Source organism: Lasioglossum baleicum, chromosome 4, assembly GCF_051020765.1.
Source record: "Lasioglossum baleicum chromosome 4, iyLasBale1, whole genome shotgun sequence".
Lineage (NCBI taxonomy): Eukaryota > Metazoa > Arthropoda > Insecta > Hymenoptera > Halictidae > Lasioglossum > Lasioglossum baleicum.
The window spans coordinates 4,256,626-4,274,999 of record NC_134932.1 but is presented as its reverse complement, the minus strand read 5'-3'; the positions used below and the strand labels follow the sequence as shown (position 1 = coordinate 4,274,999).

Here is an 18,374-nt window from a genome sequence, read left to right as displayed (position 1 = left end):
CGCGGTTTTCGGCAGATAGCAGGCGAAGATGAAATGTACACAGTGCGCAAATGAATCTCTCCGCTTATTGTGTGCGAACGGCTTATGACCTCAATGGCAATATGTAATCATTAGAGCACCGCGCACCTGCTGGATGCACATATTGCTCGTACGATTCCTGCCGTGCGGTTCATAAAACAGCCACGTACAAACGGCAAGAATCACGTGTGCGCCGAGATAATCTACAAGAACGACAAGGAAGAATGTTGTACTGTACATAACGGGTTAGACTGTACCAAGGGGAACGTTGCAACAGAGAGATTGGTTTTCCCTGCACACGGTGCCACGGAGAAATTTCTGGACCCGAGGAAACTGATTGCTCTAGTTTCCCCTGTAATTTTGCGCGGCAGAAAAAACGAATCGGAACTCCTGTTAAACATAAACAGTTCCCGAGCACGCGCGAGACAATGTTCATATAAAAATTCTTCCTTCGGCAATTTTTCGTAAGAAAAAAGGATCTGTAACTATTGCTTTATAAATTTGAATTGTACAGAAGCCCTTGTCCAAGATCGACTCCTTATAAATAGACTGCGGATCTTTATGCAAAATAAGAAATGTCTGCGTCGATTCTAAGACACACAGATTAAATAAAAATTTCTTTCTTGTTTTAATTATTTTATTAAACTGAAACCGATACGTTGATGTTCTTAAATTTTTTAAATATGTCCACTGCTTTAAATTGTACGTACCAATTTCTGTTATAAATGCATAAAATCCGCAGACTACTTATAAATGAGAACACAGCTCTCGGAACACTTCACCGCCAGAAGTTTCGAATAAGCAGTAACCTCATGGAAATTTAAACAATCCCAGAGCGCAGGTAAAAGCAGAGGAAACTTCGATTCACGCGAGATGCAAATTATTTGTTGCTTTCAGAGTGGCGAATGTTCGAAATTCACGGGGAGCTGTGACAGAATTTTCGAGAAATTTTCGAGCGACAACATGTCCGTTTATTCGAAGAATGCGTCGAGCTGAAACGTTCAAAACCCGTTGGTTCTACTTTAAATCGAAGCCGGTAAACTCGAGAAAATTCCGGCTGGCGGTACACACAGCTTCTGTCCCGGAGGTCGCAAAGAAAGGAGTCGCATTTAAACACGCTGAATGAACGCTCTTTTTCAATGTCCAGGTTTCCTAGGCATAAAATTGCACGCTTCGCAAAGAACAGAGGACGAGAGAAAAAATCCTAAATGAAGCGAATGGACGGTGAAGTTTCGCGGAACAAAGGATCAAAACTTTTTGTGGAAAGAAGAGACGCGGTCAAGCTCGTTGTTAATACATTGCCGTTCTTAACCAAGATCAAAGATGAGAAGCTGAGAGCGTGGAACCTCGGAATCAATCAACGGATGAGATACTTTTACACAAAATAGCTACTACGAAGTGTACCTGAAACGTATGAAATAATTTCGAAAAAATAATTAATGTAATTAAATACACTAACGAGCATAACTGATAATTCAACGACTTATATGTCCCTATAATGCTAGAAGAATTAGTTTCGTAAATGACGTCTACAAAATATGTTGAAAAAATGCATTTGGGTGGGAAAAATTGATTTTTACGACTGTTTTAGCTGGGCCAATAACGAAAATTTAAAAGATGTGTTTGGCCAACTCGTATAAATTATATGAGCTCTGGAAATTTCATTGAAATTGGTTTACGAGTTATAAACGATCGAAAATGGTAAAAATTGCAATTTTTCAAGATTTTCGGCCCTACCACTTTCGATCGTTTGTAACTCGTGAACCAATTAACCAATTTCAATTAAATTTTCGGAGCGTATATAATTTATACGAGTTGACCAAACACATCTATTAAATTTTCGTTATTGGCCCAGCTAAAAAAAGTAGTGAAAATCACAATTTTTACTATTTTTTTCGCAATTCCGAACAAATGCGTTTTTTCAAAATATTTTTTGGACGTCATTTACTAAACTAATTCTTCTAGCCTTACAGAGAAATTGAAGTCGAACTTGTCAGTAGATTGTGAATTTTTTAAATATGAAATAACTGATTAGAAAAAGCAGTGTATTTGTCAAGTTGAATTTGTCAGCGGAATGGATGTACTTACAGATTTTTAATTAAACGACAAAGTTTCAACTTCTGTATCTTGTCGGGATCAATAGGAATATTGACGATGCACTACGATGCATCAAGAATAAAATCCACGGTACGATGATCATTAGAGTGGACACAGAAAGTGGAATCTGTTCGATTGGTACGGACAAAATATATAACCTGCACGCGAAACTTTGGATTGGTTAGCAAACCGCAAGAGTACTAGATGTACTTTCATATCAGTACGTCAATTCTGGGGAGGCACCGCCACTGGAAATCAACCAGGAATATCTTCATTCCTTATTTAGCAAGGTGGCGCCCGAGCTCCTGTGCGGCTCAAAGTACCGCATTTTCATTGGTCTGTCTTTTAGCTGCCAGGGGAAGCAGACAACCTTTTAATTCAACGTTCTGTGGAGCCTTGTTAGCTCAATCTCTCCCAGGGCATACCCACTTGGTCCCAATGCAGCTTCAAATACAATGGGCACTTCAATTAAAATGATGGTTGAGGAATTTATACAAATCTTGGGATCGAGGAGCCAAATCAGAATATGTAAAGGCTGTAGAACTGCGGATATAGGTTTTAAATACGTCATAGATCCTCTAAATCTCAGAGCATCCTTGGGACATCCAAACTACACAATTTTACAACACAAAAAGGAACCCTGAATCCTTTTACTTGAGTTCTTAGGTCCGAAGAACCTGCAGAAAGACAAATGGGATCCCAGTAGACATTTCATGCAAAATTATTCTAATAAGAATCTACGAACTCGCATAATCAGCGTGCACCTTACAGGAATTAGTCTAAAGGGTCGACATTACACAGAAAATTAGAATTCCATTAATTCCAGCTCGAGACTTGATTCTGCATATTCATGTTTACTATAAATGCTTAAAGTCCATGCATAATTCATCAACGAGTTCTGTTATCATGTCGAAGCCGTTGAATGGGAAAAACGCTGGTCGCGCTCCACTTTCTTTAAAGCGAACGAAATCTTGAATGGAGGCGATCGATGAGGATCGGGATCGTTGTTTCGCGCTAGATCAAAGAAAGTAGGAACGGGATCGCCTTGTTGGCGATGTTACGATACGACCGGGGCTCCGTTACATTTTTCACGAACGACGATAGAACGTATCGATCACGAAGTGTATGCCTTCAGGTATTACTCCCCGTGAACTTCTTTTCAGTTCGTTCTATCGCTGTGGATCTGTTCGGCGATTCCGTTCGAACGGTTCCGGAGATTATGATTGATCGAGACATTTTTAGGCAATTCAATTCGCCTGAAAATTAAAGTTTCTACAGTTTCGTGCGGGGTGAAAATCCTCGAAGGTCTACGTTTCTACCATTCGAATTGTACGTTCGAACTCCTGAACGCCCGGAGACCGAGACCGCAACCGCTATTTCAATTACAAGCAAAACTGCGCACAGTTTATCAGGATTTTATAAATTCGTTTCGACGAGAGTCGTATTAACTACCTGTTCTCAGAATACCTGGCCCCGTAAGCTCGCGAGAAAGTTCTTTAGCAACTTCGCTCCCAAGGTAGAGAACCATCAATTCAGCAAACTGGAATACTGACGGAAAAGTGGAGCAGGCACCGCAGAGTTCCCGAAGATTGTTATTGAACAGCTGCATTATTTTGCATAAAGATTCACAGTTTAGTGAATCGTAAAGCCAATTTATAATGTCCCTCGAAGTAACATCGTGCGAAATAACAAGAATCGGAAGGTGATAAAGAGAATGACGTTCGTCCAACTAAACAAAAGTGGATTTCAATAATACCCAGCCATTCGAACAAACTATAAATCCCGCTTTCGCGGTCCCACGGGCAGAATATTCGCGGCGGGTTGGTCTTACGTCTCTTTAATGGTTAAAAAGTGCAGCTTTTCGTTTTCTATCGACCTCGAAAATGGCCGCGTTGACCCGGGCCACGTCTGTTCGCGATTCGCCTGTGCGATGCGGCAACGGATTCGTATTTTACGGGTCTTTAAGAATTTAAATCTAAACGCGGTCGCCGCGCAGCCGTACGCGACAGAAATACGTCAACTTGTTCGGAGTAAAAGCGAGCGAGGCAAAGTCAAATAGAAAATTTGATAAACTTCCCGTCTTCGAGATGCAAATAGCCCGACTGCAGTGCAACGTATCGGCCCACGATCTCGCTGTAGCAACGAAATTGATGAACGTTCAACGAAAGTTTTATTCTACTCGAAACTCCGTGGAAAAGTAAAAGGAAAAATGGATTTCCGTAACATCTGTCGCGCAACGAAAATATATTTCTCTTGGATCCCGCAGCGGAAGAACGATGTCAGAAACGAATAGATATCCCATTAGGACAAGTGCTTTATTATCGGGTTATCCGCGAACACTTTCGCATGGTTTCGCAATTTCCTATTCTTTGGGAGAAAACATCTGGCCCGGACAAACGTATACGAAGAACCATGCAGACCGATAAATTCGCTTCCACCTAAGGAATTTTTCGAGTCGGTATATTTTTCAGGTGCTCCGTTACCATTATCATACCTCGGATGGAAGTCGAGGGAGATAGAAATTCACAGCCGGGGATATCAAACCGAAGAGAAAAATCGAGGTGAATTATTCGCTCGTTATCGGGAAGGGGACGCATAAATCAGCCGAAAAACCCGTCGAATAGGTGGCGAATCGGAATGAATCTCAAATGAAGCAATAGCTGTCAACCATCGATCCCAGAGCGAAACACAATTCGTGTGATTAAGTCGTCATTCTTTCTCCTTTAATCTGCACCTGCCTCGCGAAATTGGAGGAGCGCCCGCCGCAGTTCCGCTTAATGAGTCTTCCGCATTATCGAACGACATAATGTACCTTATCCCGGTTTGCGCGATTTCATTCGCAGCAATTTATAGTTTGCGAAGTCTTTCTGTGAGATCAGAGATTTGCTACAGTCTCTACGAAGACTATAAATTAATGATTGTGGGTCCTACTTGGGGACTGGAAGAGTCCAGAGCAAAAATTAGGGGGTTCAGACCCAGAGCGCCTGAGAACTGCTTCATCCAGATTCTAAGTTGCTGATCAACTCACATTCAGGTCTACAGCTGAGTATTAGGATCTCAATGATTCAGGAATCCTCTTCCTGCTTGCGTCTGTGATCAACTCACATTTAGGTCTACAGCTGAACGCTAAGGTCTCAATGATTCAGGAATCCTCTTCCTGCTTGCGTCTCTGAATCTGAAGGTTGGTACACTTCAATCTTCGCGATAAGCGAAGTCTCCCAATTTAGGTCACTGCTTTGGTCTACGCTTGTGAGGGTCCCTTGACAAAGATCGTTCGAGTTCTGTGTCCAAACTGAGAACTTTCATATAAAAATCTCTCGACGATTATCCAGTCCGATTAGAGCACCTTCTTTCTGGGTTATTTCCATTCCAATGGAAAAGTTCCAGTACCTGGTCTACTTTTCGCCGTTTCAACCCTACGCGGTAGACATATGTAGATCCCACAGTGCTCGATAGTAGAGAAAGAAGATGTTGTTTATTTCAAAGCAATAATTTCATGTTCCAACTTTTCTCCGCCACTCGTAATCGATACCACGGGGAAGACTGTAAGTATACTTTGAAGAAGTAATTACAAGCTTGAACTTTCTTTCCGTTCTGCAATCTAATCGATGCAGTGTCTGCGCGTGTAAGAAACAGCGTTCGAGAATGAGGACGTGTAACGTGTTTTATTATTTGTTTTCTTTCTCCTCTCGGTGAAATCGCACTCGTTTTAAACACGTGAATGATGTTCGACATTGATACGACGCGACGAGGAGTTCACCGGCGTACGTTTCTTTCGCTCCGTAAAATACTAAAAATACGCTTGAGATCAAGCCAGTGTGCATCGTGGTTACTATGCAGAAGCTATTAATATTTAGCCGACATGCTTGAGCATTTCTATATTTGCGGAACATTGTTCGTTACAAATTCATTCCGGATAAAACAGCACGAGGCGGGGATAAATCTCGATCGAGAAAGCCTGCGTTCCGGGAAAGGAATATTTTTAGAAGACGTCGCACGAAATTTACCTTGCTGTTTCTTGTGCGTGCCGTGTACTATAATCATCTGCGAGATTAGCGGTATCGAGAGGTCGATCTGGAATGCTCGAACATGCAGCGGCGAACATGGTTCATTTTTCTGTTACTGCGGGATATATTTAAAGTTGCGGACGCGATTATCACAAACGAAATTAATTTTGCCTCATTAGCATTGCGATACGAAAGTTTCGTATTTATTGCGCGGCAACGACGCCACGCGATCTAGTTGTATTTTTTTCTGGAAATGACGCCATTAATTGTAAGTGATAAAATGAAATATTCATTAGAGATTAAATTGGATCGCTCCGATATTGATAGTATAATAATGAAGCAGAGTACCTGCGGATTGAAACCATGTTTATAAAACGAAGCGACGAGGGTGAGTAAAATCGAAGTTCGACAATTTGAAAGTCGTTAAAATATTCCGAGCATTTTGTAAACGATTGGGAACGAGTTGGCATGATACGTGGCAGGTGAGCCGCACAATGGAAGCCTAAAACGAGGTTCTGAATCTTGAATACTGGCTTCCCGAAGATGCAAATGAATTCGAATCACAATTCTGTATTGTCCCCAACCGTCGCGAGCCCACTATCGATTTACGATCAAATCAGAACTGCTTCGACGCCTGTCTACAATTGAAACTAAAGACCCGACCAATTCGATTAACCGTTGCATGGACCTTCAAATTTTTTATTTGTCGCAATGTCCTCCTTTTTAATGGAGAACTCGTTGGACGCTCGTTTTTAATAAAAAATTATTCGCCCTTTTCTCTGTTCACGTCGCCGTATAAAATAGTTGAACAATGTTGTATTGTCTCGCTGTTCTGCTTTTCGTTTCGCGTACGTTCTCGAAGAGTGCTTGCGATGGAAATTCCAGAAGCTCGAAATATTGAATTAGCGATTCGTTTTGTTGAAGGTTCCGCAAAGCTATACCTCAAAAGCTACTTTCTTATTCTTTCAAAATTAGCTACGTCGTAACACGCGTTAACCGTTCAAATTATGCTCGGCCGCACTTTCCTGAACACTTATAAGACATTTATCGGCAGCTGTTTTGTTCGTAAGGCAACTCTACCTGTCACTTGTGCGACAGTCAGTCATCGAGATAACTTGGACAAGAAGATTGGCAATTTATCAACTAGAACATTCTCTAACGTTTCAATGTCACCAACTCCGACACGGATTGATCAAAACATTGAAAATTCACATTGAGATAACTTAGCAAGAAGATTGCCAATTTATCAACTACAAAATTCTCTATATTTCCCAATATTTCTTGTTATACATGACCCCTTGTATTTTAGAAACGTATAGATGTTACAAATACACCAAACTCTCACCGCCAACACCGACACAGTACGATCAAAAAATTGAAAATTCACTTAAAAAAGATTATATGAATCTAGCACAAAAGGCTAGACAAATCTGATCGCTTAGCAGAATTTTTTAAATCTTGCAGCACGAATTTTCGGATGTTTCAGGTTCCTGAGCATCGGAGGCAAGGCAGTAGAAACGATCGAGCGCGCGCGAGACGGAACAGCGTGCGCGTACAGCGCCTACCACAGCACGAAGGGTATATCAGCGAGTTCGCGCGGTCATCGGGAAGAATTGTCGATCATCATGCAGGTGTTGGGTTCCGGTTACTTGTCGACCTGCCTGCAAATCAAATACTACCGTCAGGATGACCAGAGTCATTGCGAATGGGGTGCGAGACTTCACTGCATCGAGCTGGATTGCTCGAGCATCGAGGGTAGATTGGTCACGGTCGAGGGCTGGAGGAAGCTTGACAAAGAGTCCTAGCAGTCGGTAGGTGTCAACGTCATGAAAGCCATCACCTAGCGAAACTTGGCTGAAAATTTCCGTTATCTTGTAAGGTCAATGTTTTCTCGTAATTGTAATTGGCTGGTCTGCGACGATGACGATCGTTCGCCGATCAAACGCAAAAAGCTGTTTCGAAGCAGGATTTTCAAGTGCGGTCGCGTGACAAAGAGTATAACTGGTTTGCTGACAGTTTGGAACCGCACCACGGTTTTCTCGCGTGACAAAGAGAAAGAAATTACTCGTCCGATTGTTTTATAAAGAGAGAAAAAAAAAACCGAGGAGTCTGTTAACGGAGTTTTGACCGTTCCTCTCGTGGCCGGGAACGAGTCGTGGAACAATTCGGGAATAGGGTTGTTGAACTTGTACGATAGAACACTTTTGACATCTCCCGGATTGCTGTAGGAACATCGAACGGTGGACCCGTTTTATCAACATGTAATAATCGAAAATGCAATTTCACACTCCTATTTTTCTATCTCGGAGAATACATTTGTATATATACATACATGTACGCGCGTACGAGAATTGTAAATGTATATACAAACGCTGTTGTTATGAATTGATAGAGACGATTTATCGTAAGAGAAGAGTGCGTAGCGTACCGTTCTTGAAATCGAGCAAACTCAATGTTATGTTCGTGAACTGTCGATTAACGCTTGCACCGATCGATTGTACTAGAGAGTGTTTTAGTTATCGTTTCTCGATTATATTTTCTCGTGTTAAACTAGTCGAATGAAATCTTGTGTAAATGGTGGTACGGTTGTTCCCAAAATATCTACACAATCATAGTTTCGGATACATGTGCCACGTGTTTTATCTACTGGATCGAAAACATTCTCGATGACCAACAATTCGTTTTTCGGTTTACTAATGTTGAACAACAAGGGAAAGTTGAGAAACGTTTCGAAGAAATTCATTGAGATTTGAATAGAGCGTCACGTATAAAACATACATATTCAATATATGTAGATGTTAATTAATATCGATTAAACTGAAAACCTAACAAATATATATGTATATCCATAAACTGATGAAAATGCTTGAGAATAAATTATTCGACGCGGCAAGTTAGATATTTACGGAGTATAAAGTAAAAAGTATAAAGATCTGCAGTCGTTGAAAATTGTTTATATGTAAATTGCTTCGGAGAGATACGATCTATTTCTTTAGTTTCGCGAGAAATAGTGTCTAGTAGAGGCTGCGGTAGCGTTTCCTTTCTGTTTTTTTCTCGATTGTACTTTATGATACAGAATTTTTTACAACTTAATGCACCTGGACACGAACTTTCTCTCTCTCTCTCTCTCTCTCTCTCTCTCTCTGATGAAGTAACACACGTATAATGGTTACCGCATCGTCGCACGAGGCACATGAAACTATGTATGTTACCGCATAATTAAGGCTACTGTTGTTAGACACTTGTACTTAACGCGTTTTCTTTTTCTAGAACTTCTACGACGTATTTCTATGCGCATAAAGAGAACTGCGTCGAAACTATATTTACTTCTATTTAACGAATCGATAAGTTAAGAAACCAAAAAGTCTTTTTACTCAAAACTGTTAAACCCTTCGAATAGTCGCACATACTGTATCTTGAACGTATGATTTTCAGAGAATTACTTCTTGCAACTATAAGTATTATGTATATTTACTCGTGTATGTGTACTTCTGTTCGTATAATAACTTCACGTTATAATTGAAAGCAGAGTGAACAATTATAGTTTTAAATTTCTGGTACAACGTTAAACATATTTTGTTGCACTACAACGTAATAAATTTTCTAAACCTACATGTCTTTATTTTTTTGACTTTCATGATCGATCGCTCATTAACCCTTTGCACTCGAATGGCGACTCTGAGGCGCCAGTAAAAATTGCCACACCATTATTCAAAACAGTTTTAATACTATTAAATTCGTCTGTTTTCTATAAATTGTGAAAAGCTCAACTGTTACATGAGAAAACTGGTTAAATTTCATGTGCACAATGTAAAAAAGATTACAAGGAATAAAAATGATCTGGTTTGAAAGAAATGATTTTGATTTTCGAATTAAAATTGCTTCGAGTGCAAAAGGTTAATTTAATTTATTTTCACTTTCGTTACGTTAACATTATTAACATATACAGTAACATAATTATTATGCCATGAATAAAATTTCCAAATGCATACTGCGCTTTCTAGGTTGCGGTAATTTGTTATTAAATTAAAAAAGAATTTATTAATTTAAAAAGAAAACTCTTGCAATCAGCAAACACGACCAAACAGTGCCTCTATGCTTTATATAATTGTAAACACAGATTGTTCCTATTCTTTAATCTTGTAACCGATTGATTTTTTAATAATACTGATATACGTACATACAAATGGTGTGATGGGAATGAATTATTTAACCCCGTAAGGATATCCTCGAATGTTCTGGAACATAAGCTAACGTTTATTAAATAGAGAGATGCGAAAAATATAAAATTATAATTTATACAATATCACTTCGATTTACGGTGTATATGTATTAACAAACACTTATACTGTAATACCTAACTTAACGCAGGTGGTTCGTAATTTAATAATAATGCAGCTAAAGCCTTATTAGGTATTTTCGCTAGCTGCGTCCTCATTCTTAACGCTACTTTGTTCGATTGTTTCAAGTGCATCGCAGAGTGATGAATAGCAATTGTGTAAGGAATCGGGCACCACTCCTGCTTCACAATTCCCCTAACAAGAGCAGTTATGTAACTTTCTATCAAAGACGTGTCCTCCTCGATAGGATACAAATATTCTTTCAACGGGACAACTAATTGTTCGACGGGTAATCTAATGTACCGAAGCAAACCCGCGTGCTCTGACCACAACAACTTCCTGTAATGATCGTCGTGCCTCTGTGCAATTGGCACCAACAAAGTCATAGAGAAACCGTAGTCGCCATAAGAAGTCGAGCAGAAATGTTCGCACATCGCGGTAAATAAATCGGTGAACGAATTCAATCCAGGCAGCTCCGTCGTAAAATCAAGTCTCCTATATTGACTTTTCAACAAAGTCGAAACTGCCCTGGTGAGCAAAGCCGACACGTCGTTGCTTAAATATACCGTGTCGCACAGGTAAACCAAGATCAGTCTGCTGAACCTCAAGCTCTGCGAGAGTTTATCGACCAAATCAGGTAATATCAGTTCTAAGCTCAGCACAGACAAGATCACAGACTCGTCTTCGTCGTTGCATTTATCACTGTTCCTGCATTTCGTGTAAATGTGTACCACGGGCAAATAAATCCAATCCTTTGGCATAGCCGCTTGATCCCACTCCCCATTCAGCGGTACATATCGTTCGTATATAGTCGCCACGTTGCGAGATAAATTAAGTCTGATGTCCTGCATGTTCGAATTTAAATTCAATTTTTCTAATTCGTCCGCCACGATTCCTAAACTTAATTTGTCTTCTGACAGAGCATTCCTTAACATATTCTTCACATCAGCTGCAGAATCAGCTGGCAAAACGGACACTAATTTCACCGCAATGTTCCAAATGGTATGCATTATTTTATTATCCAGTTTGTCCTTAATGAGAGAAGCTGCGCTGACTACGTTAGCCAGGAACGACAATTCGGATCTCGTGTACCATGATCTTTCCAAGCTCCAATCTGATGTTTCCAATTGCTGTAGGTATCTCTGAACTTGCGGAAGACTGAGCACGGCTCGAATTTCTTCTACGAAAGAGCGATCCACGAACACGCCTAAAGCGGTCGCGAGAAAAGGGAAACAGGATGGCTGGGACACAATAGGCTGCAATTGCCCGTCATGAGTTAGCACTCCCAGATGAGGTAGACAAGATGGCTCGCGTTCTGTAGCTGGACTACAATCGCTTAGCAAATTCGAAGTAGAGCAAAGGTTTTGAAACACTTGTGACTTGGATATAGCGAACGTTTTAACCGCAGACGTGTCGCTGACTGTTAGCAACGTTTCCGAGATCAGTTTCGTCTTGCCCCACGTCACGTTCGTCAGACACTGTAACTGTCTGCTCCATTTTGTTAATAAAATTGATGTGTTCGCCTTCAAAGGTGCCAGGCAACCAGCAACAGCTATCAAAGCCGCTGCATACTCGCAAGACAACTCCGACGCGCTTTCAATATCATGATTGCTTAAGAGAAGCTGCAACTGAGACACGAGAAGTAATTGTGCTCCGGTTAAACTATCCACCGCCTCGCTATGGAGCAACAACAGCTTCCACAATCGTAAACTTTCGATTCCGAGATTAACAGTTTCCTTTCCCGCGTCGCAACTAACGTACGACAGTACGCGTTGCATAATTTGCAGTCTATTTAATTTTAGCGCGACGGGTTTACCGCCGTAACAGAGTAGAACTCGACAAAATCTAATGGCTGCGGTAACGGGAACGCCGTATACATTGTTTACAGTGTCAACCATTGCTAACGGGTTCGCAGATATCGGTAGAAAAAATTCGATTATTGTCTCTAATAAATGTGGTGTGCTTGCAATGTTTAATGCAGTTATAGGCGAGTGTCTCGTGAGTCTTGTAAGTGTTTCTAACGCACAGATTACGGCAACAGGCGGCGGCCGCATTTCATTTAATATATATCTAATTCTTACAACTATGTCCGTTCTTAACAAAGTGGCTACTGCATCCAGTTGAGCCAACTCGTGGTCTTTTAAGTTACTCGTGTCGGGGACATCTGTATGCGGTGTCTTTAAAACAGGTTCTTTGTAATTCTTGAAACCGTATAGTCTGTCTAAGCAAATTTCGTCCGCTTCACTGTACACTAATGCTCTGAGCGCTTGCAAAGATGCTGTGACCACAGCTATCGATGTATCGTCCAAAGAAAATCTTAATAATAGCAAAAGATTCCTTTGGCTGAGCGCAGTCAGAGGTGCTGGTTGCAATGCTTTGTCGTACCAGCCCTTGCGACTTTTTTCTATTATGTTTGCTAGCGTTGTAAGAGCAATGCACCGTTGTTGTTGCGTAGCGGATCTACTTAATTGTAGTAGTTCTTGCAAGGAATATCCAGGACGTTCAGGTTCTTCCCCGTGATGATGAAGACCCTTCTCGAGTGACACACTTTCGTCCTTGTAGGGTAGCAGTAGACCTATTGAAATATATGAAAAATCAGATATCCTTCGCTTAAAATATAAATTTCGGTGAACCTGCAGAACAGCTACCTGCCGACCAATGTTCTAAATATCGATTTGTAACTACATATCCAAAAATCATCGAAATCAGAGGGTAGGTAGCTATTCTGCTTTACCCTTAAACAGGATTTACCATTGAAATCAAAGCGGGCATTATATTGTTCGTTTATAGTAGGTTCTTCTTCTTTCTGCGCTGACACATCTTCCATCCATTTCAACTTTGCAGGTTCAAGGGAGTCCATGTGTACCCAACCCATCTCTTTCGCTTGCACCATTAAGTCTATCGGTGGCTTAGGTATACTTTCAGGCTCATCCACTTGCATGGGTGCGGTGTCGTTATTTTTTAATAAACATTCATCATTTTTGCTAGATGTCTCTTCAGGTTTGTCTACTTCCATATATGTAACTTCACTACTTTTTGAGGGATCATTGTGCTCGACAGATGTCTCTTTTGTAATTAATTTTTCTTCACTCTGGGCTGAAGTTTGTTCTTTATTAATGCAACTGCATTTCTCTACTTCGTCCTTGTTTATTTTCTGCTTTTTATTTTTTCTGTTCTTCAAGAATTGGATTAATTCTGGTTTCAGAGTCATTTCGAGTTTACTCTTCTCTCTCAATATATCTTCCTGTGTCATCCGACTCAATGTTTCTTCGCTTGACCATGATCCCTCTATAATAATACTACCTTCATCGGTAGGGAGAGATACGCTGACTTCGGATTCTTCTATTTTACGTGTTGCCCGATCTTTTGATACCTGTTGTAAGAATAAGCTCCGCTTACCATCGCTCTCCTAAAAAATTATAATAATTAGAATACATGAATACCTATAGATTTACTCTGCAATATAATAATGCAACGTACCATAGACTTGGCAACAAATACTTCTGGAAACCCTTTGCCCGAATCGTTTGAAGATACCTTCTTATTAAAATGAACGTTGCTTGAATTAAACTTTTTCTCAACAATATTTCCCAATATAATATTAGATGGCATGACTGGTATATTTTGAACAGACTCCTGCTGTTTGTTCTCCTGAATTTTTTCTTGAACCACAGGGTTTATAACTTCACCCTCGCTTCGAGAAGTATAAACCCTATCATGCGTTTTAAGTTTCTTCAGCTCAGAGTACCTTGATCTAACTTTGCCAGTACTTGGTTGACTTTTGGATGGTTCAATTGTGGAACTGTCACTGCCAAAAGGTTTAGCGGAACCTCGTAAATTAATCACTTTCGCTGATGGTTGCTGTTTGTTCTTCAAAAATTCTTCTTGCATACGAAATAGTTCTTCCTCACTGTCAGTCGGCTTAGGCCGTTTTAATAGCGGAGTCCCGTCCATAGTTTTTAATTATATTAAAAATACGCGTAACAAATTGTAATGTTTATTCGTGATAATAATTTTCTTATTGACAAGCACTTTTAGGTTATAAACATTATCTACATATATAAATACGTAGAACTGTTAGTATCTGCAGGTGATTATAGATATTCAAAATTATTATTGGTACCTAAAGACGATCAGCCAAACTGTCATAATAGTGTAATGTATCCGCATAAATAAGTAATATGTATCGGTTAGTATCTAAATCGAGAATTCTTACAGAGACGAAACTACTGTCGTAACGTTTGACGTTTACAGACGTTTATGATCCCGAAATTTTAGATTTTAGATCATTTTAGATGATCTACTCACATTCACAATCAAATCCTAAGCCTGCTAAGTGCTGCTAAGCCCTAAGCCGTCAGTGATTCAAAATGCGTGTTTGAAAAATACAGAAAGGAAATCTGATAGATAGAAATGCCCGTGCTTGTGGTGCCACCTAGCGGCACCGCTCGGTAAGCGGGGTGCGACCGTCATTGCAGAAAAACATGGCGGGAACTCTTACCCGGCAAAACAATTTGAAATTGGCCAACTCCATCTATATAAACACGCACAGACACGCATAACTTTTGAATCACTGATCTCCTAGGATTGAAACCTGGATTTTTGGCATAAGAAAGAGGCCAAAATTTCTGGTTTCCGGAAATGCACAGCAGCTGCAAATAATTCGCTTGAACAGAGTATTAACTTCAATAAAAATTCAAATAAATATATACGTACTCTTGTACCGGGAACAGCGAAACCCTGGGCCCGAGGTGAACACTTTCGTAGACTCACTGGTGAGGTAATCGATACAGCTGTTAGATTTGAAGTACATCATCGTAATTATTTACAAATGGCAATTCATCCTCTTTAAAACGTATTTTTCCAATTATTAATTTAACCGGAAAACATTGCTACACGACCACTACACGACACAATACAAACTCCGGCAAGAACACGGCGCGGGCAAGAATACTTTACTCCGTTCAAGCACAGACTATCGGTACAGACACAGTGATGCCAGAAATGCGCAACATTTCACACGCATGCGCGACAAACAGTACCGTATCTATGTAAGGTAGCAGCAGGTAGCAGTGGGTAGCAGATCCAGTTATATTGGCAGGAATGTACCGGAACAATCTGTGCCGGACAAAAAGACGCCAGGACGTGTACTACGAGTTACAAAATATACACAAATACACTTTCATTTTTTAGAATCAAATCATATAAATTTTTTAAAATTCTGCGGGGTGCTCAAGGTACCCCATTTCATCGAGAATCTTATTATACTGAGGTTAATCGCCGCGCATGCGCGTGAAATGTTGCGCATTTCTAGCATCACTGTACTCTGTACCAAAGAGCTCTGTACAGACATTGCATGCAATGTATTTTGGTATTTTCCTGTCTACGATTCTGAATTACCGATTCTGTAAAAACATTGTGTATCCATATGAATGAATAGATAGTTCATTTTATAAAAATTCGAATATATATTGTTACTGTTACTACAGATCGGTTCCATCGATAAGGTATTGATATATATATATATATATATATGGTGTCTGCGAATACACGCAGAAACAATTTTTATTGAACTTTTATTGTCAAGGATAGTGGTTGTGGCTGTCTAAAAATTACATCAACATTTCCTAAAGCAAATCACAGTTCCATTGAATTAATTAATAATTATTTCATGTTTAGGCTGTTCGTTACTATTCGTATTTATATGCACGAATTGAAATCTAATCGATCAGTTTGGATACGTTGACTATGTAAGGTAGCAGTTTTGTATACCTATGTTGTATCGGACTGTACGTATCCTACTTTTATGTTAGTAAGTAGTAAGTACGCGACACGCGATTTCGATTTCGCTCGGCCTGTGAAGCTTGAACGCTTGAACTGGCTTGAACGGCGCAGCATACACTGTAACGAATTGTGACATGTTTTATTCGTGAACTAAGTCTAAATTCTTTGTCGAAATAAAATAAAGTATAGATGCATCATGGCTGATTCATCTTATGAGAAAGGACTAACCGAACTTGCGAAGATGAAGGTAATTTCTGTGTATTTTGTTGACGTCGTTCTAAACCCGGGAAGATAACCTCAACATCCTTTTCGTACACAATAAAACATTTCTGTACTTAGAATGTTGTTTATGCTCTGTACACGTAGTTATTCAAAAGTAATGTTATTAAGATTTCGTAGCAAGTGATTTTGAAGAATATAATTGTTGATTAATGTTCTAAAATAGGTTGCAGATTTGAAGATCGAATTGAAACAGAGAGGACTTCCCACTAGTGGTAATAAAACTGATTTGGTCGAAAGACTTCAATTAGCAATTCACGGTGGTATATATATTTATAAATTCGTAATTTTATATCTATAAATTAAGAATTGCGTATTGATAGAGCAATGTTTCCCTCGGTAGATTCAACTTTATGTTTGGACGAAACTGCTGAAGAGATTTTAGACGAAGACGCTGTCCTTGGCGTAAGTGCAAATAGCAGAGTTACTTAATGTCTCAAAATAATATTGCGTTTCGAAATCGGCTTTTCTACGCTATCGTTTATAGCTTAAACTTCATAGAAAAACTGATTTCGATTAGAGTACTTGTAACTTAATTTGTTTGTACGGTATAGGACGAAGAAATAGAAGAGTTATCGAGTAAACCAGATTCTCAAGAAGTTAACGAGAAAAGAAAATTATCCACGGAGAGTAACACGAGTGCAAAGAAAATAGTTCTAAACCGTAAACCAGTGATCGAAGAAACTAAAAGCGACTTGATAGAAAAAACTGAAACCGACACGAAATCTACCGAAATTGCGCCGCCTGAAAAGAAAATTATTAAACTGTCGGAGCTCGGCGTGAAAGAGGTAAAAGCAAAGATTGTAATTTAGATGGTGAACGTATTAAATGAAAATATGTTAACGCAACTTGTTCGCTTGTTCAGAGATTGGAAATGAGAGCTAAAAAGTTTGGAATGCCGCTATCGGAAGCTGCTAAAAAGGAGGCCAGATCTGCCAGATTCAGTATTAATAATCAAAACAATAAGTCTGCTGCTTCTGTAAAAACACCTGTGGTATGTATTTTCCATTAATTACAATTAGAACACCACGATGCGTGTCAAATATACAAAATTCATTCATTATACACGTTTACAGCATACAACATACGAGGTTTTAAAAAAACGAGCAGAAAGGTTCGGCATGAATGTTTCCACTTTAATGGAAAAGGTAATAAATAAGAAGAATAAAATATAAATACGCGTAACACATCCAATTACTGTTAAACACATGTGAAGTATTCGATTTTCACGAATATGCTTGATTTCAGGCCGAGCTGGAAGCCAGATTAGAAAAGAGAAAACTCAGATTTGGAAAAGTATCGTCAACCAATGATCAAGAACATCAGAATAAAGTGAAGATTGTTAAATGATATTCAGTGTTATATACCAAAACGGCAACTTAGACTGCAAACCTTATTCTAAGTTTTCTTATTTTCAGTACAATCATTGTATACACAATAAAAGAATCATCGTATTTGTTATAAAATACTTTGCGCAATGAATGCAAACGATTCTTCTTTTTTTTCTTTTTGTTTTAATGTAACGTCATGCCGACAAATTGTTGAAGCGTATCTAATCGTGTCTCGCAGGAAACAGTATAAATACACTGGATGCTCGCTGAAATTTGCTAAAAAGTTGTTAGATGTAATAAGAAGATTATAATTGGTGTTACGATGCTATTATTTCTTTTGAATTTATTCATGTCAAAATTTTCTATCGCTACGAATTCATACAGTGAAACGAAGAAAATTTTATTTCGAGCCGATGAATGATGAAATCGGACATACCGAAAAAAGAGAAAAGCATCCTACAAGATTACTTCAATATGTTGAATTTTATTATAAAATGTTTGTATTTAGGCTACAACAT

The 18,374-nt window shown here is 39.3% G+C and overlaps 3 protein-coding genes across 5 annotated transcripts in view; 2 read left to right on the top strand and 1 right to left on the bottom strand.

Moving 5' to 3' along the window:
- Nucleotides 1–10,756, top strand: part of LOC143207727 (CB1 cannabinoid receptor-interacting protein 1) — a 29,987-nt gene extending 19,231 nt beyond the window's left edge. Inside the window, exon 2 of one of the 2 annotated variants that reach the window (XR_013008718.1) lies at nucleotides 7,609–7,741. Coding sequence is in view for 1 of the 2 variants with exons in the window: in XM_076421494.1 (XP_076277609.1) it covers nucleotides 7,609–7,927 (319 nt within the window). In the remaining variant the exon portion in view is untranslated. Of the gene's footprint in view, nucleotides 1–7,608 lie in introns of both variants that reach the window. The other variant, XM_076421494.1, reaches the window with a different exon arrangement.
- Nucleotides 10,359–15,097, bottom strand: LOC143207670 (RNA polymerase II-associated protein 1). The gene is made up of 3 exons (XM_076421354.1): nucleotides 13,943–15,097; nucleotides 13,214–13,871; nucleotides 10,359–13,037 (listed from the first exon to the last, which is right to left on the bottom strand). The coding sequence occupies exons 1-3, from the start codon at nucleotides 14,414–14,416 to the stop codon at nucleotides 10,480–10,482; spliced, it is 3,690 nt and encodes a 1,229-aa protein (XP_076277469.1). The 5' UTR covers nucleotides 14,417–15,097; the 3' UTR covers nucleotides 10,359–10,479.
- Nucleotides 15,098–16,051: 954 nt separating this feature from the next.
- On the top strand, nucleotides 16,052–17,991 carry LOC143207723 (SAP domain-containing ribonucleoprotein). 2 transcript variants are annotated; one of them, XM_076421487.1, is made up of 7 exons: nucleotides 16,052–16,493; nucleotides 16,692–16,788; nucleotides 16,869–16,930; nucleotides 17,080–17,313; nucleotides 17,391–17,519; nucleotides 17,602–17,673; nucleotides 17,774–17,991. In XM_076421487.1, the coding sequence occupies exons 1-7, from the start codon at nucleotides 16,443–16,445 to the stop codon at nucleotides 17,873–17,875; spliced, it is 747 nt and encodes a 248-aa protein (XP_076277602.1). In that variant the 5' UTR covers nucleotides 16,052–16,442; the 3' UTR covers nucleotides 17,876–17,991. The 2 variants fall into 2 exon arrangements, with proteins under 2 accessions (XP_076277602.1, XP_076277603.1); XM_076421488.1 differs by lacking the exon at nucleotides 16,052–16,493 and adding an exon at nucleotides 16,572–16,622.
- Nucleotides 17,992–18,374: the final 383 nt, after the last annotated feature.